Source organism: Pelmatolapia mariae, linkage group LG13, assembly GCF_036321145.2.
Source record: "Pelmatolapia mariae isolate MD_Pm_ZW linkage group LG13, Pm_UMD_F_2, whole genome shotgun sequence".
NCBI lineage: Eukaryota > Metazoa > Chordata > Actinopteri > Cichliformes > Cichlidae > Pelmatolapia > Pelmatolapia mariae.
The window spans coordinates 18,337,737-18,364,734 of NC_086238.1; the positions used below are offsets into that span (position 1 = coordinate 18,337,737).

Here is a 26,998-nt window from a genome sequence, read left to right on the forward strand (position 1 = left end):
TGATAACATTTGACCTCAGGATGGATGGTTGGATGGATACTTGGCACCCAGATGTCTTTGGAATCAAATATCTGCGTGCTTAGTCTTGTTTCACTGCTTGCTCTGACTCCAGTTCCTCTCAGGAATATCAGATTACATGTTCCCATGACAGTTCTCCTCTAACGCTAGCATCTCAACTTTGACTCCAGTTGTTAGATCTTTGGAAAGATTTGTCAGATTAATCCCTCTAAAAGATAAGATCATAACAGCTTTGCACCACTGTCATCACTGAGATGATGCTTAGCTATGCTATCAAGCTACAGCAGAGCTAAAGAAGAAACTAAGCACATAAATAAATTGCGACTAAAAGGAAAGATAAAGACCAAAGAATACACAAACCCGGGGTGTTTCTGACTGATGAGCTTCTACACCAGTGAGCTTCTGCCATAGCATTTTATTACATTATTCACATCTATAGCATTACATCATATTTTTGGACAGCAGCTCAAGCAATAAACAATCCCAAAACGTCAGCAATCATCTGCTCAAACCTATCCCTGAGGACGACAGGGGGGAAACACAGACAACACTAGTCAGTCTCAGTGACACCCCCAATGACCTAAGGAACTATCACTCTAAAGCCCAGATGGACTCATTTTAGCACAATGTCTACTCGCTACATGCTCATGTCTGTCTGCACACATATATGCACGGACAGATCACCTACTTCACACTAACAGACAGATATTAAAGCACAGTATTCATCTTAAGAAATATAAAAAATACCCAATATTGACCTACTGAACATGTTTTACCTGCTAAAAAGAACTTTCTGTCTTGCTTTCTGTGATTTCTATTACAGAGGACTTGAGGCAAGCAGTCTTGCCCCAAAAATACTGCTGTCCGTTAGGATAAGAGTTAAGCTTGTGTAAAGTTTCTGTAGCCTCTCCTCTGCGCTGTAATGATAGTGTAAGAATAAGCAGAATAAAAGTCAGCCTTGCGTCTCACAGAACGAAAGGACATCCCCCAAGCCTTTCATATCAGCCTCTTGTTTATCTTTGTGTGCTTGGTTCTATCGCTTTTGTCACATGCAAGCACAACTAATCCCACTCTAAGCTCCTTCCATCGCTACACTTTTCTTTCCTTTTAGACCATTCTTCCTTTCTCATTGTAGCGTCTTCGTGCTGGGAAACTGCAGCAAAGATGTTATTTAATTTGCAGCTAAAGTAGTACAGATTTACAATATCATAACTTCACTGGGTATTTTGAAGTCTGTCAGGAACCTGAAGAGCAAGACCACATATTGCACGTACACATTTGCCTATGGACACAGAGACAGAACAGGTGTCCACTGTCCACTGCAGTTAGTATTAGGGGGGCATCCCCTAGCCTGCCCTCAGCAAAGCGGTGTCACAGGTACGGCCATGCCATTTCCTGCCTGGACACACTGATAAGTTGTAAAGGCGATTATTTCCCGTTGTCTGTCTTTCCCCACATATCTTTATCTCTCAGTACTGCTACACCCTGATGCTCTGATTCCATGCGACTACTGCCTAACTTGTATCAGCAGACATGTTGTAATATGGACAAGCCTAATACCTGTTATTCTATAGGGAGCTCTTATTGTCACTGTCGCATCACGGGGATTTCTCCTGGTTTTCAATTAGACGCTCTGAGGCTCACCACAGCCCGATGCTATGTAATCTCTCAGGGAAGGCAGATAGTCTGCGGGACGCTGATTGTGACACAATCCCAGGACTAGTGAAGTCTAGTAGAGTGCAGCAATCAAATGCAATCACAGCCAAGTCCAGGCCTCACTTTGTTATGGTGTGATCAGCCTCAGCTTTACAGCAACTGAAATGTGAAGTCAATAATACTGATCATCTCCTTACGATGCAAAATCTGCTGCGTTGTGAGGACATGATGCTCACATCTATGTGGATGTTATTCTGACATGTGCTAGCCAACTGGATGTGGTGGAAGACCAAGGACACCCCGCATGGCAACAACCCTCCTCAAAGGCATCAGCCCGTGCTAGCAGAGCAATGCATCTTGAAAGAGCACAAAAACTGCACAGCTGTTCAAATTCTTTTCCACTCTTGATCTCAGTTATTGGTCTGTATTTCCATTGTAATAAAAGGTCTGTTTTGCTTTTGTTATATTTCCAGCATACACTGGAGGTTTATCAATTGCTGTTCTGTTCATTTACCCTTTGGATAAAGAGGACACCGCTGGCCTTAAGAAGTGATATTCTAAGCTATTGGCTTGTGAACAACAGCATTTCCCAATGTCAAATCCAATTTCCTCTTCTGCTGTCTTCTAACCCGCTGCTGTTTTGTACACTGTGCAAAAACTGACTTTGTGTTGTCTAGCACGCTGCAAAAAAATCAGATAATAGGGTAAATCAGTCTAGCCTAGTCTCACTGAGAGACACCAACAAGATTTTTCGCAAGCATGCTGCTACAAATACACTTCAAATACACACACTAGCGATAAGACCACACTGCCAGCTCAATACTCAGTTGAAAAGAGACTGTGACGTCTTGGGCTGACAGACCAAATCCAGGAATCAATAGCTGTAAGCCTAATTATTTTTCATGAGACCTGAAGATTGTGGATCGTGGATACATTTATCTGTGACCAGGATGAGAATTGTGTTGGTCTGAGGTTAGGTTAGGTCAGTGGCATCTTGAGCTAAAGTTGCTGGAGGAAGCACACAGAATGTTTTAATGCTGTTTGTTCCTAATAAATATGTAATAAAGTAGGATTTATGCCCTGCCCAAACTGCAGTTGGACAGGCTCCCATTCCACCCACACACTTCCAACAATGGTCATGGGATGACTGTGTCTTCAATTATTTGTAACGTTACCAAACCAACAGTATTGTTGTTGGCCAGCAGGGTAGAGGTAAACTGTACTTCTCTTCCTCTTTCTTTTTCTTTGTTGTTGTTCTTTCTTAGCTGTTAATTTCACACATAAGTCAGTAAAAAACTAAGATATGAGAAAATGTTCAGCTGCAGGTAGAAGAGCCACCAGCTTGGCCTGATCATGTCATGTCGATGGGTGTGGGATCATGTGCAATGTCACAGAACAAGCAAATTTGACTAGTTCTTTTGGTAGAGGCACAAAAGGCTAACATCTCATTGGATTCACTAAGCATATTCAAAGATAAGTGGCTGCAAGTGCCTGTTGTAAAATCAAGTCAATAAGTACTGCTATGGAAAAAAATTCCACTGTTGTTCAGCAATCCTCCCACTCGTTACTGGAAAAGCAGCATTTGTCTAACTGTTTAGAGCAGGGGTGTCAAACAAAAGGCCCGGGGGTCAGAATTGGCCTATCAAAGACTCTGGTCTGGCCCACTTGAGAGCTTTGGAAAATGTGAAGGAGGGCATATATTTTAGACTTTTAACTATATTTTACTAAGTTTTCCTACTAATAAAGACCTTCCACATGCCCATTCATACTGCAGTGAAATAATAGATAAAGAATTAAATGACAGAAAAGTTCTTGTTTTTTCACTATCAACTATAGAACTTTATGAGATTTTCTTGTTTGGTTTTTTTACAATGCGTCCAGAAAAAGGACATTTTTTGCAAAATACAAACAATAAAATTCCGATTTATAATTACAGCTGTCTGGGCAATGAGCTTTCAGTACTTTTTCCATAAGTTCACATTTATTACTTATCATTTAAGTCGTGCTGACAGATTCCTTTTATTTGCTACAGCAGTATGTTTTATTATGTACAAAAAGTGAGACATGCTGCTGAATATACTGACAGAAATGGGAAGCCCACTTAAAATCAAAGTGGGCTGTATGTACATGAAAGTAAAGCCTAATTTATACATCTGTAGAATCTGTGCAGAGCATGCAACGTAGCCTAGCAAATGGCCAACACCATTAACAGCATTTACACGGGTTGCTGGCAATGAAGGGGACCCACGTCTCTGGAGCTGCACATCAGGTTACAGCACAAGTTAGGCTTTAGGGCTTCAGGTGGCAGGAAGGGTCAAAGCACAAAGACTGCTTACGTGCATCTTACTAGCTGTGTCAACCTGAGTGATCTGTGGTTACAAACAGAAGTCGGTTTCATTCTCAGACAATACTTGTCCTTGAATCTTTTCTGAAGAAAAAAACTTTTGATGAAGCTAATTCATTTAGTATTCATGAAATGCAGCTTGTCTGCCAATGGCATTATCACTTCACATCACAGACACACAGGAGCACATACATATGCACTAGTAGCTGTCATACACTAAAGGGTTTGTGTGAATGCACGGATGAGCACGTGCATAAGCAAATCAGTGTAAGTGAGAAGCTGTTCATTTAGATTTTGAAGCGAGTGTAGTTTGAAGACAATAACTAAAACCTCATCATTAATATGAATGCCTGTAGGCGTAATCCTTAAAAGTGACACTAATTTGTGTACATTTAGCAAAGTACACAAAATCTTAGCCCCGAGCCTCTAAGCACTGGCTGCTTGCCATATCACATTACTAGAATGTTCCAGCGCCCCCATGGTGTTGTCACAAACTAGAAAAAACAGTTGTCACTAGCTTAGTCATGGCGATTACACTCGGAGAAGTCCTGTTTTGGCTGTCCTCAAAAGCTCGTGTTTTGGAGAAAGTCATTGTTATCCACGCGCCGCACGCCCGGTTGAACTCATCAGATCAGATCCCTTATTTCTTCTGCTCTCCAGGTCAATCCTCCCATAATAACTACACGTGTAAGTTTTCCACTTTTGCAACTTAGAACACGGAAGTCGCCCAGAATCACTAGCCCGTTTTCCCCCCTGTGTCTACACTCGCTCCTTTGCTGTTTGTGAGGGAGTGAATTTCAATAACAAAACTGTTCTCAGGAAATAAGCCTTCACACCATTGTTAATGATGCGAGGGTGTAAATGTGTTTGTCAATACATAATATGAAATCTACACTTGTGTTTTCCACCTATTCTTTGGTAATGCTGAGATTCTTCAAAAGTGGCAAATTATTTGGATTTCTTTTATTTTGTAATTGTAGCACTGGCCATTGAAGCTGTTGAGCACATTATAAATTCCCAGAAAATAAGAGCTGCTTGTGTGAGTTTGTGTGTGTTTCAGTGCCTGTGGGCATTTCTCGAGGTGTGTGCGTGAGTGGATGAATTTGAGTGTGCAGGCCCACTCTAGACAAAATCATGCCATGCTTTCTCATTTTCCAGTCCAGTACTGTTGGTAATGTGAGAGCATGGCTAATCCCCTGGAGTCTCACATCACAGAGTCAAACTCTCCTGGTTAGCACTAAATGCACTCTGACACACACACGTACACAAATCTTTGAATTTCTTCTTAGGAGTTTGGAATTGAAACAGCAAAATATTAACACGCACGAAACACAAATTCAAGTAACAAATTTGAATTTCAAAATTCAAATAAAGAGTTTATTGTTATTTGGGTATAATTTGGGTGCATGTGTATCTTTGAACAGCAATTTTCATCCATCGGGGGTCTAATCACTGTGTCCTAGCAGAGCACTGGAGAACACTTTGCATCAGCAATTAGATTATGATTATATTTTCTTTCTCAGTGGCACCTCTGAGTCACCCTGTGTAATTTCAGTCTGTCTCTCTGGTCAAGCTCAACACAAGGGTGCCTAGGTGGAAGGCCCCTTCAATGGAACCTGAAGCAATGAGTCAAAGCCTCTTAACGGATGCATGCAGAGAGTACAACCAGCAGCCTGCTGTTATCTCGCAAATGTACATTACAGCACGGCACTCTAGAGCTTTTTGTAGATGCGCGTGTTTGTGTATGCACGATAGCCGCTCGGCCAGGTGAGCACCTAGTCGTCCGGGCAAGGGGCGGCTGTTGGAGAAGATTGGCATTCTAGTCAGGCCACTGAAGCTGACAAAGCAATTTAGAGGCAAGATGCCCACACTGAGTGGGTCTAAGTCCCTGATGCGCGTTACCCTCCCACCACCTCTAACAATTGTTGTCAACATCAACTTGCCTGCCTCTCCCATCAGGCAAAAAGAAATGTTGCAATGAATGTTGTGTCAGCTTAGTGTCACTAGTGCATAACACAAACTGGCAGTTTTTTTGTGTTTTTTCCCCCCATGCACACTCTTACAACAACACACTACTATACTTCTCCTAATAAGATACTTGGGTCTAGCGGTTACTGCAGGATTATTACATTGATTACATGTGGCCTTTTTGCAATATTCTGTGTTATTGATCCTATGTTTCATTGTCTTCCTGCTTCCGATAGTGGTCATTTTCAGTGTTCCACACCTATTAGAACTGTCGCCCAAAGAAAAATGAGAGCATCTGCCGTTTTAGCAAATGGCCCAAAATGATTGTTGGTCAAATTCATGTTGGGAATCATTTTGGTGACCATAGGAATTATTAATGCTGACTATGAGGAGCTGTTTCATACTGATGGTCTTTTGTTTCTTTGGTTTGTTTTAATCATAGCGATTGCCTCTAAAAAAAATTTGGGGGGTATTAAGTATTAAATTTGACTTAAGGCAAATAAGCCACTAAGTCTAATGTTAGCCAACAGCTTGGAAAACATCAGACTTACTGGCTTATTGGCTCACTAGTTATTGTGCAGTTCATCAATAAGGTAGTCTCGAAGCTGAAGGATAGGTTTTATGATGGTTTTAATCCTTGTCAGCATCTTTATATTTCACTAGATAGACAGACAGACAGACAGACAGATAGATAGATAGATAGATAGATAGATAGATAGATAGATAGATAGATAGATAGATAGATAGATAGATAGATAGATAGATAGATAGATAGATAGATAGATAGATAGATAGATAGATAGATAGATGCCACTTGTCATCAGTTACATAACTAAATTCATTATTTAGTCTGGATATGATCAGCAGTAGTTCCTGTGCCTTCTACATCCTACTCTCCACCTTTTGGCCTCAGTCCAGGTCAATTACCCCAAAGCTTTGCTCTCTTTGCTAGCTTGGCTCCTCTCCTCAATGTTCATTCTTCTGTAGTTTCCCTCCCTTCCATTCCAGACTAGATACAGGGCAATAATAGAGTGCCGACTGGGGAGTGGGGGAACACAGGCATGGGTTAATCTGTTGACCCCTAGCCGTTGTATACTATAGACTTACCATCTCAACATGTTTCTCTGAAGTCTAGACCTCAGCTATTACTCTAACCTATTTGAAAGAGAATGTTTCTTAATCCCGCTCAAAGTGTAGCTCAAGGTTCACAGTGTTCTTACTTGTGAATGTAGGGTTTCAGAAAAAGGGAAAATCCGCATGTGAAGAGAATATGCATTCTGGGGGGATATTGCATTTATCATGTCATATAGTTAAAGGAAGTTAGTTTAATCATGCAAAAGCTAATGAAAAGCAATCATGTCTCAAAATGTAAAGTGGTTTGCCGTCACAATAAACTTTTCTTTTAATAATGGCAGTTGTTGTACACACACAAAATTGACTGTCTTTTGCAGAGTAAAACAAGTAATAGTTGGTAAGCTACAAAAACCATAACTGATTTATATTATTAGGACAAAGCCAGGGGATTAGCTACAACGAATTTCTGGACAGAACCTCAAATTGTATTTCAGACAGATCTGTTTAATTTTTACTGAATAGACCCTAAAGTAAATCCAGTATACATGTGTTTGTAATCTGCCAAAACTGGAGTTATGTTAGCCTTGAAACCAAATAAATTCAAGAGCTCATTTTTTATTTTTCTCTAGGCCCTCTCCTTCAGACACAACACTGATGTGTGCCACAAAACACCCTGCCATATGTGCAAAAGGCTTCAGTATCAACTATGGTGAAGTGTAACCACACCTGTAAATGTTTAGCTCTCGCTGTCATTGCCACCAAAAGCAGAGCTCCTCTAAGTGTGCGTACTGCAGCAGGTGCTTCCGACCATCCACACAGGTGCAGACTGAACGATCTGTTTTCTGCATGGAAATAGCAAAAGAGCATCCTAAACAAATGCTTAAATGTCTTAATGCTATTGCAAATAACAAACATAGCATTAAATTTGACACAGGAGGCATGTACAGTCCAATCGTGTGAGTGTCTCTCGTTCAGAGTTGTGCCATACTGAAAGCAATACATGTTAAATGTTGTGGTGCTTAACCTTATAAGATTTCAATAACAAGTTTTAGTTAAATGTGACCACACTGTTTATGACGCTAGCGTGTTCAAATTTCATTTTTGAATACAGGTCATTTAATGCAGGCAGGTTGTTGACTGAATTCTTACATGCATGAATTTGGTGAACATGCAGTTCACTGATGGGGAAATGTTAAAATGAAATTTAAAAAATTTCCCAAAAACGGGCTAACAGGGACATTAGTAGTGTACTGTGCCTTAAACTAGAGCTGGGATGTCGAGTCGTTTTACATCGAATGCCACATACAGCTTACATTAATCTCAAATAGACCAGACTAGTCAAACTCTCCTATCTCAGTATAAGCTCGTTAAAATACACATTAAATGTCTCAGATATCTCAGTATAAGAAAAAGAAGTGCAATTTCAACAGTGCGACTTAGTTTTTCTACATTATGAAAAATACTGCTGTAGTAAAGGAAAGAAACCTATGGTGCATTATGTAAAACTTGTTAGAACCAATAAATAAATGTGTCCAAAAAAAATGAAAGAAATCTGTCAGCATGACTTAAAATCTACGACCTAAATTGTGTAATATAATTCAAAATGAAAATTTTTCTTAATTCACAATTTAACTTTTTTTTTTTAAACTGGGGCTATTGTAAAAAGAAATCAATAAAACTCCATAAATTTATATAGTCAATAGTAAAAAAAAAACTTTACTTGTGTATCTATTATTTTACTGTTGTATGAATAGCTATGGAAACGTCTTTATTAGCAGGAAAAGCTGTAAAACCTCTGAAACTACAGGTAAGAATCGAAAAGCGATGCCGTCCTTTATATTTTCTAAAGCTGTCCAGTGTGCTAGTCTTTTCCAGGCCAATTCTAGTGCCCTGGGCCTTATTTTTGACTACTCTGGCACACAGCATAATGGTGTGCTGATGTGTAGTGCTCATTTTTGTCAGATGTTTTTGATTTGATCGCGGCTGGATTATGCTTTATCTGTTCAGCTTTATTCAATTTTTGATCATTCTCTCACATTAACCTGTTTAACCTGCAGTGTGCGACATCACAGATGACCTGCTGTGGTGGCCGCTGTTAAAAGTGTTAAAGTGCTCCATGTTAACACGGCGTAATTGAATTAGTCCTAGGTATGTTTCCCATTCATTCATTGATCTCATTTAGTCTTGTCTCCTCCATTGTTTGCCTTCAGCTGAACAGATTGCTGTAATAACATTCACATTTATAAAGTGCTACTTACCAGAGATTTCAAAAGGGCTATTCACGTCTCATATAACACATCATCGGCGCCAAGGATCACACTGAAAGTGTAAAGGCATTAGCTTCTCTGAGTGAGACTTGAGCATCTGATCTGAGAGAGGGAGATACCAGGCAGTGCGGGGCTGGAGCAAGAGAACATTAGAAGTGAAGAGGTGAGGGCCATTGGGTGTACTTTTGTTTGTGCTCTCCATCTGCTGGGTGTAATTAGCAGGGCGTCGGAGAGAGAGAGGGAGAGAGAGAGACAGAAAGAGAAAGTGTCACAGAAAAGTGTGAGAGAGGTGTGAAAGTTAACGAGAAGGACGGTAATTTGAAAAGGAATAGAGGGAATAAGAAAATATTAGAAGAGGACTCAAGTGGGCCTCGGTCTAATATTTTAACCTGTTTAATTGAAGTGAATAGATAACACCAGGCACACTTGAACTTGTTAATGAGAACAGTGCAGCGTTCATAATTTGAAATGCTCCTCTCTGAAGGAGTGCATGGAGTATGACAAAGTTAATGCAATTTATCAACCCATGCAAAAAGGGGTGACTGCAGTCAGTCTGTATTGTAAGCCTATTATGTTACAGTTTAAGAAATTCTTATAAGAATTATAGGATTCTATTAATACCAAATTATACGTCCAAATATGTTCTTGAAGTTCATCTGTGGGTTTTAGTTTCTAAGTAAAGATCGTTTTAAATTCAAACTTAAAAACATTTGATATCCTACATCACACCCTTTCTTGCTAGCATGCGTCGTCTTTGTTGCTTTTATTGCGACTGAACTGCCAATCAGCAGCACAAATGATACAGGAGACTCATGGTGCAAGCACAAATGGTTTTATGCCTGATATGAGAATTCACAGACAAACAAAACAGTAGCCCATTTATTTAATTTAAAAAAAAAAAGCCTCTGTGACACTAACAGCGATATTAAAAAAAAGATCTTTCCGATATCAGCCACGATGCTTGTAGTTTCCGGGATGTGTAACCATGCTTGCAATCAGTTACTGACAGCATTATCACTACATAAATTACAGATGAACTCAATAAAGAAGTGAAAAACTGAAGGCGGTGGAAGGGGAGGGTGACAGAAATAAAGCGGGTTTAGGAGAAGCAGCTTGTGGACAGGTTGGAGGAGGTCGGCCAGCCTAAGGGAGGTACAGAGATAAAAGACAGCACAGTGAATGCAGTATCCATATTACATGAAATAGAGACTTGCACATGGCTCATCCACAACCTTCCCTTCCAGAGGATTCTTGTTGTATCCCAGGAGACATGTTGAATTATCAACCATGCCGGTTTTGTTTCTCTCTCTGACTTTCTTTGGTCTCCCTCTCTCTCCCTCTCTCTCTCTCTCTCGCTCCATCTAGGAAACACAAACAGTGTTTTTGCCCTGGACTACATCAGTGGATCCCTGACGGTGAATGGGCAGCTGGACAGAGAAAACCCCCTCTACTCAGCAGGATTCTCTCTGACTGTCAGGGTGAGCTGCTGAATGTGAGGGAAGTTGTGGGGTGGAGGGACTGCCGTAGCCTAGACACGAGACTGAAAGGCTGCTTCACCGCTGGATTAAGAGAGAACTTTGATATGAAAGTGTATTCTATCTAGGCTAGATATAGTATCCTAAGACCAACTAAACAGACCTCTTAGACTGGATATACAGTCTGTCGCTTATGAAGGAAATCAGTTAGTACTAGATATGTACGATGTGCGTGCAGTATATCTTTAGATGCTTTGTCAATATGCTTCTGCACAAATGAGACTCTGACAAACTCAAGTGCTTTTATTGGGCTCATTAGTGGCCATATTCATGCTTGTGATTCTGTGATAATGTCCCCTCCAGAGGCTCGTGCTGAATGAGCAGATATTAGAACAAGGGGAGCAGAGAACAAGAAAGAGGAAGAGGATTTAGAGTCCTTCTTAATGCTGAGGCCTCCTTTGTTCCTCCATTTTTCCCCTTTTCTTTTGTTTGAAGTAGGTGTGATCTCTGAATCCCTCTATCCCTCCATGAGCCAAGTCTGTCTCGCTTGGCTTTTTAGCATGTCACTCCTTCCCTCTCATCCCCCTTGTCCCCCCACCTCCCGACCCGCAGCCTTGCCACCTTGTCCAGTCCTCCACTTTTGTTGTCGTTATTTCTTCTCTTCCACCGTTGTACACCGAGTGGTTCCCACAGGGTGTGAGGGTGCGTGAAATGGATTTCCAAGTCCTGCTGAAAGCGGAAAGATTTGTGAACAAAGGCCTCATTTTTCTGTGTAGTTACAATATTCCATTCGTGATCTTGATAGCATGACAAGTCAAATCTGCCACACCTTAAGATAAATGGCCTCTCTGGTGTTCTTGCATTTACTGATTTGGCTGCAATTATTGGTAATAAAAAGCAGGTCGCGTGACATTTTTATACAAGAGACCATTGAGATACATTTGGCTCTGAGGTTTAATACAAAAAGAGATTCTGGCAAACATATTCCAGGCTCAGGCTTGTCTTTTTAATTGAAATCAATAATTACTAACCAGAAAAGTAGAATGAGCAAAAAGGCTGGAAAAGAAAAAAATGTCACCCAAAAATGTATTTATAAGATATGGATTTTTCCCCCTCCTCTCTAAATTTTCTCTCCTCTTCTTGTGCTTTCTTAGCTGGTGCTGCTATTGATTGGAGTGTGCCGTAGTAATACAACTAATTTCTCAACTTCAGGCAGCTTAGATAGCGCTGAGCACGTGGAGGTGGAGGTCAAATTATTCTGGAGCACTGTTACAGAAGAGGCTAAACTATCTGATTATCCAGAGACTAGCATGTTGTTTCTGCTTCTCCTCCTATTGCCTTTGACACTCGTCCATCAATAAAAGACAGTGGTTGCCCCTTTCTATCTTACCCTCCTATTTTTTTCATCTCAGAGGGCAGCCATCTTCAATAACTGAGGCAGGCAAAAACAGAGTGTGTGTAATTGTGTCTCCTCAATTGGACTTCTTTCACCTAAATCTCATTGTGTGTTCATGTGAATGAGTGTGTATGTGTGGATGTACATGTGCTGGCCTTCTCTTGGCCTCACTTTGAGCCTATTTCTGTGATTGCTTTTAGGCCGTCTGTCCACCTTTGATCCAATAAATGAACAGCTGTAAATACCGAGTGAGATTGCGTGCTGACCGTCTCCATCCAGAATGACATTTTCAGTCCAATCAAATGGATCGCTCTCTCTCACTCTCGCTATGTCTCTCTCTTTTTTTTCTGTGTCCCTCTCTCTTTCTCTCTCTGATGAACATTTCCTGCTCTGGCTTCCTGTTAGGCCACCGAGCTGAATGATGACCGCAGTCCATCTAGGGCAACGGTGGTGACCACCTTCACCATCCTGTTAATTGACAAGAATGACAACGCCCCGAAGTTCAACAGTTCTGAATATCGGGTCCGCATCACCGAACTGGCACAGGTGGGCTTTGCCCTGCCCCTCTTCATCCAGGCAGAAGATAAGGACGAGGTGGGTAGATCACATCTTAATGGCTTCCAGTATTCACAACATTTGTATGCCCCCTGTGCTGACAACAGCTGTACGTTTTTGGCTTCCCTATTCTCATCAGCACCTTTCTTTTAATTACACAAGAACATTTGATCAGACTCAAGAATGACTGCAATATGTCGGGAACATCTGAAGTGACTTTCATGGCATCTGTTGCAAATATTCTTGTGTCAGTGATTGAATTTAGCGGTTACAAAACCAGTTTTTGCCCACAACTCAAGACTTCTTAGATCAGTGCTGGCAAAACTTTACACGTCAAAAGTCCTGGTGCACAAAACAGCCAAACAATAACACAATCAAACTTTTCAGTATTTCCAGTGACAACTTCAGTGACCTTTCAAAACTATGTCCAAAAAAGTAGTAGTTTAGTAAACAATTTCTGATGCATAAACTGCAAATATTCAACACACTTTTTTGCCCCAAATCCTCATCTAGCAATCCTCAGGGCTGTGAGCCAGGCTCATCTAGGGGCTTTAGTAATGCTGATGGCTTACCCACCTGTGGTGATAGCCCTGGGTGGATTATGATCAATCGACCATTTCTTGTAAACCTGGTGGGGCTTTTGTCAAAAATGTAGTAATTTCTGAAAATGCTACAAGTAGCATTACTGAACCGCAATAATTTGAATAATGGACACAGTGTGACATCTTCAAGCCAAAAATGTATAGAAAATAAGCAAAGATAGAAGAAATCTGTTGTTTGTTTTGTTAGAAATCTTTTCATTTAATTTTGGGTAAACATGAAATGTTTAACTGGATAAAATCATGAAATCACGCAACAAAGACAAAACATGTCTTTAGGCATTCATCAGTGCCATAACTGAGGAAAATAGGTAAATGTGACAGTATATTTCTTGTTTGATAAGATACAGACATATTAAAATATTATCATTGATCTTTTGTAAGTTGTCTTTGCATGTGGGATACTGATTAGTTCAATCCTGGCATGTTTTTAAAGATTATATCAGATAAAAGATGCTGTCTTTACCACATTCTAATATTCTGTCTGTCTTAGATCTTTAATTTTGCTACATAGTTCTATTGTACAGTACAGTATCCTAGTGTAAAAGAGAACAAGAGTAAATCAGGATGTGAGAAAATGTTAGATGTATTTTGCATTCCTGCATCATACAAGCAGATCCAATATTCAGTATGAAGAGAATGTGATTAGTGCAATAAATAAATAGTAAACCTGATTGGAACATGCAGAATTGATAGTTCAAGTAAAGTTTTTTTTTATCAGATTTCATACTTTTTACTTTCAGTTGGAATAGATCGGCACTAACAAGCTAACAAGATACATTCTTAATCTATCTTGTTATCTTGTTTATAAATGCACAGCCAAAAAAGAACATCATCCACTCTGTGAAACTATATTTCACTATGTCAGGCAGCAGTGTGTCTGTGTGTGTGTGTGTGTGGATTGTCAGCAGGAGTGTACTACAGCCTCCTTTGGTTTGCCCGCCACTTCCCATTTACTGTATCTATCAGCCTACTGTGGTGACACGCAGTCACATACACTCAGACACCAAAACATACACAGAAGTCAAACATTTTAGGCTTGCTCTGCCTCACTCGTTTTCTTTCTCCCTCGCTCACATATGCACACGCTCGCTCACACCAGCGCATTGGACTCGACTACAATTTAATTTGCTCTGGAAGAGATGGGATAGAGCATCAAATTATACCTAACGAGGAAAATCAATCACCTAGGGTGCAGATAAGCCGAAAGCTAGTCAACTCTGATTGATTCAGGCGCAGCAGCCGCCAGGGTGGAATTTGACAGATAACTGTGAGTCAAGTGGATAGAAAAGAAGGTAGAGAATAAAGAGAAACAGACTTGCGGAGAGGTGAGGAGAGGAGAGGAGAGGAGAGGAGAGGAGAGGTGAGGAGAGGAGAGGAGAGGAGAGGAGAGGAGAGGAGAGGAGAGGAGAGGAGAGGAGAGGAGAGGAGAGGAAAAAAGATTGAGCAGAAAGTAGTCAGTGCTGGAGCAAAATCATAAGTCGTAGTAATTGGTGGAGCAGGAAGAAAACAGTCAGGAGAGGAATACAGCACTTGAAAGGAGAGATAGCAGGAATATTTAGCAGCAGGTCTGTTTATCCATTCTAGGGATGGCGTGTTTGCTTCTGCCTGTGTTCCAGCAGCAAGCAGAGAAGAGAGCACTGCAAGCGTGTTGCTGCACGCAGGTGGGGTGACGACCCAGACACCTGGCATGTGATAAGAGGTCTCTCTGTAGGTTAGCAACCAACATTTTACCACCACCAATATCAGCGTTTGCTCAGGGGAGGCTTCCAGACACCTAACATATCTGGGCTAAGATTGCTTATTGCAAATGGGGGAATGGCTCCGAGACGGTTTTAATTTACTAGATTCGTAGTAGATGCTGCATTCGAAAGCACTTACCAGAATCGGCGCATTAGCAGCCCCAGCTCACTGTTAAGTCATCATCATGCAACAAAACAAAAGGCATCAAAAAGAGCTTAAAAAGCAAAGTGTCACATGGAAAAAATATAAAGAGAAAATGCAGAAAACGTATTCCGGGCATTTTAAACTCTACCAGTCTTGCATTGTTACTCTGCTGTGATAGAGCCACGAGTACATCAATTGCAAGGAGTAAAGCCCACGAGGTGTTTTTTGTCTTGCAGTTTTTTATTGCTTTTTTGATCTTTTAAACCTGCATGTCATTGCCGATACACACAAACTCATTCACACTCCACTACACCTGCTCTGTAATCTCACTCCTTCCATGTGTAAGGGATTATAGGCAGACATTTCTTTTCTTAGACTATGACACAAGTGGTAGTTACCTCTCTGCCTGTCGCTGCCTTCATATCCTCTTCTACTTGGCTAGCATCTTTAAAAACTTTTTGCTGCTGGAGCTTGTCACTAAACTTTGTGGCAGTTGCATCTGACAGGATGCTTTTATTGGGGGCTTCTAAAGGCAGAAGCAAATGGACGGGCAATTACGTTTATGGGCAGTTTGAGGTGACATCCCTGCATATTGGATGGTCTTTTAAATAGGAGTCATCAGCCACAATGGTTCTCCCACAGACGAAAACAAAAACAAGGGGGCTATTTCAACTGGCAGCATAATGCCAATTGACCACGCCACCCGTCTTCCTCTGTCTGCCACAATGGCTACATGATTGGCTGCCCTGAAGCTTTATACATCAAGACAGGAAGGACCTAGAGATGGGGTTTTTTCTCCCGCTCAAGAAAGCCACAGGTATTTCAGAGATGTGATGTCACTGGTTTATATTTACCCATAATGCATCTGCACGTGGGGATTTATCTGAGGAAAAAGAAGTAAAGAAGGAAAAGATGAGTTGGGGTTTTTTTTCCCTCCATTATTCCAAATTTCATATTCATACTTTTTCATTACACACAACCGCAATGACACAAAACATAGTATTTCTAAATCAGTCTTCATGTTCACATAATCTACATAATCATAAACATTGTGCTGGCAACTTACGCTGCAGTGAGCTAGAAAGCAAACACAGACGAATGTAGCTGGATTGAGGTAGATAGTCATGGTTGTCACCAGGGATCACGTCAACCCCTTTTCCTCTCTCATAAAACACACAATGTGCGCAAAGCATATGGTTTTCTTCTTTGGCTAGGTAATCATGCAGTCTGACTTACTCTTAGAGCTCTGTGGGAAATAAATGGGGAATAAATTCTATGTACCCCTCAACTGTGACCCAAGTTTCACAGACGGAGAAGCGATGAATCTGTGGTATGGGCTATGATTTGATTCTTATGTCTGATCACAGTTGGACCTTTCAGTGTTACTGTTATTAATATTCTGGCTTGTCACTTTGTTCTTTTTGTACAAAGTGCACTCCTCCACGCCAAATGCATCCTGAAGGAATTTTAGAGTTGGCTTGTTCTGTCTCGATTTAACATTTTCTTCACTGGTGCATTGTTTGGTGTGCCTTTTTATAACTGCTTCATTATGAGCGTTCAACATATTTCACAGTTGTTCTCAGAAAAGAAACATCCTGCTCAAGACTGACAATAAAAAAGCTGCTGCCTACATGCTGATGCTGGTTTTGAAGATCGGTTATTATTGTTCATTAAACACAACTCAAAATTAAAACTAGATGTGGGGAAAAATAATTTTAAAAAAATAGACTTTCAAGAAAATAAATGAACTAACAGAAATAATATTGTGTGCTCAGAAAACTAACTAATAAAATACCAGAAATATCCTTAATTTTAGTCTTTATTAATGTTCATATCACAGTGACCCTGTTGAGGCTGTATTTGTATTTGGCTATATAGATTTATATATGATATGTGATCATAATAACTGCAAAAAAAACTAATTAGAAAATATAAAACTCTAATAATCTATTATTTTAAAATACGAACACACACATGTGACATATTAAAAGAAATGTTTGGAATAAAATAAGATAAGATAAGATAAGATAAGATAAGAAAACCTTTATTAGTCCCACACATGGGAAATTTGTTGTGTTACAGCAGAAAGTGGACAGTGCAAAGTTACAGTAGCAAAAATTAAGAAAAACACTGGAATAGGATAAGATAAGAAGAATAAGATACTATATACAACAAAATAAAATACAGCGTTGTCAGAAAAAGAGAATAACCCTTCCATAAATTACAAGTATCTTGTGTCCTGTCATCAGTGATACATTAATCTTTAGGATAGCTGCAATTTTATCATTTTATCAGCAAAGACAGAGAAATATTTAAATGAAAACACATGAATATCATACAGTTACTACACTGTTGTTAGTACATGTTATTACTTAACACTACTAGACTATGAGCAGGCTTTTGATATACATCATTCTAGATACAACAGCCATAAATGCATGAAAAATATCTATGCTGTCTATCTATCCTGTCTAGATAGACAGACATGTTTTTGCCTGTAATTAAATGTGATTTCTTTTGACTTGCTAAATACACAGTACCATGGATCGTATACTGCACATTTGTCACTCGTAGGTTAGACTCAGTATATATTGCCACCTGACTGTGCTCCATCTTTTAAAAACACAATTTTCTTGCTGTTATTCTATCCTCTCTCTTATCCTTCCTATGGCAGGGGGTGAACAGCATGTTCCAAGTGTTTCTGACAGGAAACAATTCAGAATACTTCACCATCTCCCCCACAGCGGTGCAAGGGCGTGCCGACATCAGGATGAGGGTTGCCATGCCGCTGGACTACGAACAGATTCGCAGCTTCAGTTTTTCAGTAAGTTTTTCAACTTAGTTTGAGTAGTTGTGCCCTGTAGATTTACCTGAGAAACCTGCATCACCCCAACAAAGCATAGCTGTTGGTTTTCTTTGCTAATATCTATTAAAAAGCCCAAAGTAGCTTAAAGATTTATAATCAATGGAAATGAACTGTGGACCAAGCCAGAGCTGTGAAAAAGAAAACCCGAATGTAACTTCATTATGTTTCTTGAAAAGTGTTTGGATTTGTTTGGACACAAGGCACAGTTAGACTGGAGCAATATCTCTTTCTAAACAGCGCCGAGTTGTTTGAACAGTGAAATTGCTATTTTGTCACCTCAGTTTAACCCCGAGTTGTTTATAGAATCAGAGTAGCACACTGTAAATCTTAAATAAATTCTTTCAGTAGCAAATTCAGATTACACTTTTTAGAATGCGACCAACAGCCTCCATGCATAACAATCTGTTGTTTTTTCCTTTAATCATTCTTTATATCTGAGGCAACATTCATGTGTGTCTGTGCGTATTCATTGCTTCTGTTCCTTGCTCTCTCTCTCTCAGCTTTATGCAAATGAATCCATTTCGGATCATGTGGGATTTGCCCGCGTCTTTATTGAACTAATCAATGAGAATGATAACCGCCCCATCTTCAGCAGACCCCTCTACAACATCAGCCTTCCTGAAAACACACCACCTGGTACATCGCTGCTGCGCATCCTGGTGAGTTTCTAAGTGAACCACTGTGCAGTGTTTACACAGCTGAGAACGTGATAAATTACTCACAGAGTGGGGATTTATTCCTGGAGAGAAACTTAACACGACTCCAAACAGATTACAATAAAACCTGGCTTGTACTAGTAACTTTTACAGGGCTTGCTTTATTGGGGATGAAATCTTGAAGTGTTTGTTTAGCCCACGTGACCCAGTACTCTCCTGAGACTTTACCGTACGAGTAAGGATTTAATGTGACCCAAGCAAGGCAGTGCCTGAAACTGAAAAACACAAATGAAAAACGCAGTTACCTTCTCATCTACTACACTGGGCCACAGTTAACCAAATTACTGACAGCACAGTGGTTTAGGGAGAGAACAATAGTGTGGTTAGTCCATATCATTGTTTGGGCCAAATAAAATTATCTTCAGAATTAAGATTTAAAGTTTCATATTAAGCTAAACTTATTTGATCTGTAACAAATTGAAACATATTGCAGAAATGCCAGTTCTAATTGGATTGTTGTTATCAGAGGAGGTTAAGGTGTATTGCTTTTCATATTGTATTGAAATTACCGATGTCAATAATAATGGCATGACTCCATACAAAATAATGCAATTTAAGAATTGAGTTTAGGATATTTTTTTATCATATGTTGCATTATTTATTTCCTCCATGTCTATCATTGTTATTTCGTTTCGCACAGCTGAAGTAGCTTTGTAGCTGCTCCACCTCATGATCTCAGGGTCCCACCATTTAGCACCTGCAGCCACTGCTTTAATCAGATGAGGAAACAAAAAAACAAAAGCATCTCTGACTGTCTCCTCATAAGTCTGCATTATTATTCATTACTAGTCATCGCTGTGATGAACGCCCACAATCCACTAGATACATGTGCCAAAAACCACAGTGTGAAAATCAATAGTGTTTATAGACCAGTTGTTCATGAAACGGAGATTGCAGGGCTGTCTAATACCCAATAAGTATAGCTGGTGTTGGCCTCGTGCTGGAGCATGTGGTTTGCCTTGGAATCCTGATATCTGGCCGTGGGGAGTGAGTGGACTGTAAACAGAATGAAATGCGACGGCTTCAGTGAGGAATATACACTGGCGTGGCTGCTAGCACTCGTATACCCTGTTAGATGAAGGTTTCGATTGTCTGACCTGTTATCAAACACACACAAAACTGCACTGATATATACATTAGTCCTCTGAGATTGAGACGTAACACGTACATTTTAAAGAGGCGTTTAATATAGTACACATTTCTAGGTGGGTTTTGAGACTGAGAAATAACAGACACATACACACCTACAGGGTACAGTATATACAGTATTTAATATTAAAGCTGTGGAGTTTATACTTTTGACGTCAGATGAAAGTCCATGACTGTCTGTACTCTTTGACCTTCTTTGGTCTTCACATGGTGCTTGGAAAGTATTTTCTGTTTCAGTTGGGATTCTTTCTTTTTTCTGCACTATGAAATTTTCTCTGCAAAGATGCAGATGGTGTCGCCTGTCTCTACAGAAATGAAAGAGCACTTGTCTCTGGCAAGAGAGGAATCCATTTGGTGCAGGTGTCCAACTCCAGGAAAAGGCAAACAGCTCCAGACTTGAATATTCCCACTGACAAGTTGCAGCTCCTCTAAAATCTCTAGTCATCATACGCCTTCATGTTTAGAGACTTCTACACATAGTCTGATGTCAGTTATACTACTAGAGAGCCATTACAGTGCTTTTGCTGACTGGAATCTTGTTTTCTTCATCTTGCAAATTCTGTATCTGTGGTGAAGTTTCTGCTCTTTTGCTCTGTGAGGCCAAGGCTAAGTGATAACTTTCCACTTGCTTTATTAATGACAATGCCACCTAGGTTTTAAAGAGCCGGGGAAATCTTGTTTCTAAGTTATTAGTTGTTGGTTTGATTCCACAGGGGAAGGCAATGCAACCTAGCCCAAGGACAGAGACTGAAGCAAGGATGTGTTTGGAAAAAACACACATTTTAATTTCCCTCTCAATAATAAAAGGAAAACAATCTGTGTATAGAAGGTAACTTGAGTCGATAAAAGTCGATAAAAGTGACTAAAAAGAGTAAAACAGTTGAGCATTAAAATCCTAAAGGAAAAGAAACTTAACTTGTGAAAAAAAACTTTATTCATAAGATATTGTACACCGGTACATTAAAACAAATGAAATAAAATAAGCTACACTAGTCAGACAAACAAGCTGTTACAGCACAGTCCAGTCTGTGTTACTCTGTCCAAGATTTCAGATCAAAGGCCTTTTCCAAAGCATGATCCTTTCCCATCCCCATATCAAACAGCCTGCCACAGACAGCAATCACACCTCCTCCCTCAACACCGTGCCTTCCTCCCAATACTACAACACTAGGCAGTGCTTTTGCTAAAACAGAGCTGCTGCAAACAACTCTGACACCGACACAGCTCCTTCTAATCCCGAATGCCCCTCTGGAACTCCTGCTATCCCGACACTAGTCCAGCTGCTTCACAAAGAGATGAAACAGGTTACTAACAGAGGTGTGCGAAGCTCTGGGCTCTGCCCTTTGGCTCCTCCAGATTTGACCATAGCATCTAGCTTTGGGTCTCGTTATGGTCGGTTAGTAGCGGCAAGGTGTTTGTGGCAGCACATCTTCTACTTTGGCATCTTACGCTGGCATTCCCCATGTTCCTCTGCCTTAGGCTACTTATAATATCTCCGGGTATTGATCAGATCTCCCACCTATATCTCCATATTGCAGCTACTAAATGTCCCTCTTCATTTAGGTCAATTTTACAGTCATTAAATCTGGCAAGTTTAACCCGAGTAGTGAAAGACCGCGGGGGTTTGAAAACGATGTGTCGGTAGGCTCAGATATTTGAAGTTTACACAGCTACATTCTCACCTGTTAAATGTTTTTTTGCGACCCAGAAAGAGAAATAAGAGTAATATTAAAACTAAGTAGCTTCCGCCATTGTTGGAAACTGGAATTGGCTGGTCCGCGCTATGAATTTTGTTGTCCGGGTGGAAAATCGGGAGAAATTCGGGAGAATGGTGGCTCCGGGAGATTTTCGGGAGGGGCACTGAAATTCAGGATTCTCCCGGAAAAATCGGGAGGGTTGGCATGTATGGTTGTGGCAACATCACTAACCTTGTCAAACACCTCAGAGTAAATCATATCACAGAATATGACGAGCGTATGTTGAGACGAACTAAAGAGGAGGAGAGGGACAGGTGCTGCTAGGGCGAGAGAGACGTCTCTCACGGAGTCCTTTAGTGCTGCAGGCAGGCAAAGTGTTCAAATAGCGCACAACTTCAGTTTTTTTTTATTTCTAAAAAGCAGTGTGGCCTAAATTATTTTGTACAACCCTGCCTTATTAAGTAATCTGATGTCCTGTAATCATTATGACGCTATAATCTGAGATACAATAAATAAAATAAGTTTTTGTACAAAGTATCGGTATCGGATCAGTATCGTCGATACCATACTGAATATTACTTGGTATCGGATCGGAAAGGAAATCAGTAGTATCGCACATCACTACTAAAAACGCTCCGTGTCCACACTAGCGTTTTCAGTCGTTTTCACAGAGTTATGCGTCCACATTCCAGTACTGCGCATGCGTGAAACGCAAGAAGATTCGACCTGCCTCATTTCTGTCTGCCGTTTATTAGTGATGTGCGATACCACGGATTTCCTTTCCGATCCCAAGTAAAATTCAGGGTGGTATCGACAAAAATGTAATGTTTCATTGTATTTCAAAATACAATATATAATTGTATTATGTAATTGTAGTAATAATATAAGGATATAGCTTCATAATGATTACAGGACATCAGACTACTATACAGAATAATCATATAGAAATTAAAAAAAACTTGAAGTTGTGCGCTGTTTGAACACGTTGCCTGCCTGCAGCATTAAAGGACTGCGCGAGAGACGCCTGTCTCGCCCTAGCAGCACCTGTCCTTCTCTTCCTCTTCTCTTCGCCTCAACATAAGCTCATCATATTCTGTGATATGATTTACTCTGAGGTGTTTGACGAGGTTAGTGGTGTTGCCACAACACCTCACTGTCTTGCCACATGTATCGCAAACCGCGTCTTGACTGTTTGTGGAGGTAAAATACGTCCACACATGACTCCATTTACGCTCAGCCATTGTTGTGAGCGCGCACGACAGGGGCTGCGACACATTTATACAGCCGTATTTCGCATATGACTGTGAAAGGCGTAAGAGGAAGTAGTTCCTTCAAATTTAGAAGATCCGAATGATATACTTTCTTTCCATTGTGTTCCTGTTAATGATAAACTACAAATTTACCCCAAAGTACTAAAATATCGATATTTTAATATGAGAATCAATTCTAGAACATAAATTACTGGTATCGGAAGAATCGATATTTCAGTATCGATCCGCACACCACTATCGTTTATTTACTTTACGGCTCATTGAAACGTCGCTGCAAAATGTTGAGGAAAAGCACCGAGTTTTTTAAATGGACTAACAATGAGGTGGAGTTGTTGCTGCGAGTAACACAAAAGTACAAAGTTGCAAAAGTGAGTGAGAATTAAAGAATTTGAAGAAAAGCTATCTGAAGCTTGTACAAACTGACATTAATCTTTAATAATTAATCTTTAATAGGGCTGTCAAAATTGAGAGCAAACAAAACAACTGCTGTATAATGCCCACCGCTATCTTTGTTTAATTCGTCACATGACTGCATCACATGACTAAAATGCGTCATCGTTTTCAAAAGTCTCCGTTTTCGCTGCCCACACTGCAACGCGAAAGCACCGTCTTCAAATGTATTCGTTTTCGAGAGCATTTTCAAAACGCTGCATTTTCCTTCGGGGAAAACGCCATCTCAGTGTGGACGGGAGGCCAAAACTGAGAGAAAACGTGTGGACGTAGCCTAAGTTTGGGCCAGTGAAATGCTGAGGTTCTAGTACCGTCTCTACGAGCTACAAAGGAGGAAGTCGTCCAGAAATAATAAAATGTGGCCTGCCTCAGACATCTACTGTTAAGGCTCAGCCACTGGGACAACACAGAATTTCTATTTCTGTTCATCAACTACACTCTTTGAGATGTCAAAGAAAAGCAATGTGCCTTACAGTCATTAAACTGTTTATCGTGGGCAGCAGCTTTTGCCATCTGCTGCCAAAACCAGCCCATAAACAAAGAAAGGTTTTGGGTGGTCATCTTTAGCACAATAGCTGTAATCTTAATCCTCACAAACACACTGCCACATTCAAGCAACCTTGTTAACCTCCATCTTCATATCCCTCCCAAGCCTAGCTGGGCTCCACGGTTTTCTCAGGTCCTTTCATGAAACCCTCTTATTGGACAATGTCAATTAAGAATCCTGTGGCCTAAATTATTTTTGTACAACCCTGCCTAAAACCTCAACACAAAAGTCCACTTCAACCAGTGAGTCAGCAACATTTGTATTCTTTTATTTCCCATCCTTATACCTCCAAACAAAACATTTAACTTTGGCAAACAGGAGGTATCGGCGTACACAAGCATTGTTGTTTTGAAAACTAACCTCCTTATAGCTGTTCCTTACGCCAGTATCTAGCTTCTTACATTTAGGCAACACGGGTGAAGCTGAGCACACTGGTATGACCATTATTTTGTGTGTCTGAGATATCTGGGCACTGATCACTGCTCTCAAACCCGTATCTAGCCGACAACGCCAGAAAAAGACCCACGTTGCCAATGCCAAGTATCAACTTTCTGGCTACTTTATTAACCATGGTTACTTTATTTACTTTCCATATATATATTGTATTTTTTTTATTTTATTTTATTTTATTTTTTTCTAAGTTATTAGTTTTTGTTTTGGGTCCACAGGGAAGAGCAGCGCAACCTAGCCCAAGGACAGAGATGGGAGCACCAATATTAACTAAAAAATTTATTTTATTTCCCCCCACAATAATACACGAACAACAAACTGTATAAAGAAGGTATTTAAAGTCCAAAGGGAAACAACAAATATTTTTTTTAAAAATATACATTTTTATATTAATACAATGAAATGAAATTAAACTACACCAGTCCAAGGAGTAAGCTGTTACTACACAATCCAGTCTTTGTTACTGTGTTCAAGACTTTAGACCAATTGGCCGTTCCCAAAGCTCAATCCTTTCCAGTTCCCATATCAAACAGCTGAGCCACAGCCAGCAAGCAGTCCTCTGTGGTGCGATGGTTATGTCGGAAATATAAGGAGGCCCAGACGATTCTGGGTAATGTTATTTTTGTTGTACTAGGGACTAAAGTTGTGCACAATGATGGATGCTTGTGCCAGGATACTGGATCTCTATGATTTCCCATGAGTTTAAATGGTAAGGAAACATGGTGTGACAAGTGGGATAGTATATACCGGCATTTGGAAAAGCCTGGGTGAGATCACAGACAATGGAGTTAGAGCAGTTGCAGGGCGTGGATAAGGCCCCGTTTGCAGGCCAAGTGTGACACTCGGCTAAAGCCACCAGAGCCTTTTGACTTCAGCAAACATTACAAATGGGTGAAATGGATGAGATAGTTTGAGTGCTTTCAGCAAGCTAGTAATCTCCACACAACATCAGAAGACAACCAGGTAAACATTCACTCATGTACTGCATGGGTGATGAAGCGGACGCCAAGAGGAGGGGCTGAACTTGTCTGTCAGTATGCTACGGTGAGAGATGGACTCCACAGCTTTTTCATTGGCAAAAAAAATGTGGTCTATGAAATATCATCCTTTAACTTGAGAAAACAAGGAGAAAATGAAACTGTGGACTCATCTGTTACTGATTTATATTCTTTGGCAGAACGCTGCAATTATGTTGCATGTTTCATGATGAGCTAATCAGAGACAGGCTGGTTCTAGGATATACAGACATACACGTGGGTGGGATACTGTGGGAAAAAGAGAGACATGCTTGTTAGATAGAGTTATGAGCAGAGACAAACATCTTCATGAGAAGAAGAAACTCAATAAGAGGGGAAAAAAGCCCAGCCAGTAACATGTTTAGACTAGTAGGCTGTCTAAATGCTAGAAATGTGGAAAAGTCCCTCAGACCCCAAAAGTGGAGTGTCCAGCAAACTGTTCGATCTGCCATTATAAAAGAGTGTGTGCCTCATCAAGAGCAGTGTATAAGGTTCAGGAAGAAGAAGACAACATATTCCTTGGCATCTGCACTCTTCTCTGCTCAGCATACCTGCTGTTGAGGTGCTAGGCCTGGTAGCTCGAGTAGTTAGTATCAGCCTAGAGACGCTGAACAACAAATATTTGAAGGTGTGCAATGGTCTTGGTCTGAGGTAGCACCTATTTACCGTCAAACTGAAACCCAGTGCTATGCTGTTCTCTTTAAAGACCCCACAATGGATTCCCTTATCACTAACTCTGAAAGTCAAAAAAGACCTAGAGTGAATGGAGAAGACTGGAGTAAGGAGAGTTGACGAACCACTGGATAGCGGTATGATGGTGGTGTGTAAAAAGACAAGTGATCCTTACATATCTGTTGACTTCACTAAGCTCACTGAGTCTTGACTGTAACATGGGTCTTTTGTAAATCCCTCTAGCTAAAGAGTTTGCTAAACCAACAACCTCTATGACATCACTTGGCCCCTATAATTTAATCGGTTGCCCTTCAGGGTAACTTCTGCACCTGAGCAATTCTAAAAAAGCATGATGGCAGAGGTTGTTGTAGGTCTGGATGGATTAATGTGTCACATAAATGATGTTGTGATTTTAGAGTGTCCACAGGAAGATTCTTGTATAATATATTGGCACAGGCATGAAGAGGGCATATCTGGTCATTGCTGTAAGTTTAAGAAACACAGTCCTCAGTGGTCTACATAAGGGACATCTATGAGTAGCCAAATTCAGGGCACGTGCAGTGGAATATATGTCTGGCTTGAGTCAGCGACTGAATGAACTAGTTTTGAAAATAAAACTTGCACTAAGGAGCATGCTAACCACAAAGACCCACTGCTCCCACCAGATCACCCGGAGAGACCCTGCCAAGAGCTGGAGGCAGATCTGTTTACACTGAAAGGGAAAATGTACTTGCTGGGAGTGGTACAGCAGATTGCCTTTCACAACTAACTGGAAATACTGCAAAATCTAAGATACTGTCATAACAGGCTATGTTTGGAAAAATATAGCAATCCACAGAACCTAAAAATCTCCTGCCACGTTCTTTCTGCTAGACATGCTATGACATCAGATGCAGAGACCCTGGTTCCATGTACTGAAGGGTCA

General features: G+C 40.5%; 1 protein-coding gene across 1 annotated transcript in view; it reads left to right on the top strand.

Annotated features, from left to right (window-relative positions):
- The window catches only part of cdh23 (cadherin-related 23), a 179,881-nt gene that overhangs the window by 84,640 nt on the left and 68,243 nt on the right, over positions 1 to 26,998 (top strand). Inside the window, exons 10-13 of the mRNA XM_063491091.1 lie at positions 10,693 to 10,805; positions 12,604 to 12,792; positions 17,914 to 18,063; positions 18,606 to 18,764. Coding sequence (XP_063347161.1) covers positions 10,693 to 10,805; positions 12,604 to 12,792; positions 17,914 to 18,063; positions 18,606 to 18,764 — 611 coding nt within the window. The remainder of the gene's footprint in view (positions 1 to 10,692; positions 10,806 to 12,603; positions 12,793 to 17,913; positions 18,064 to 18,605; positions 18,765 to 26,998) is intronic.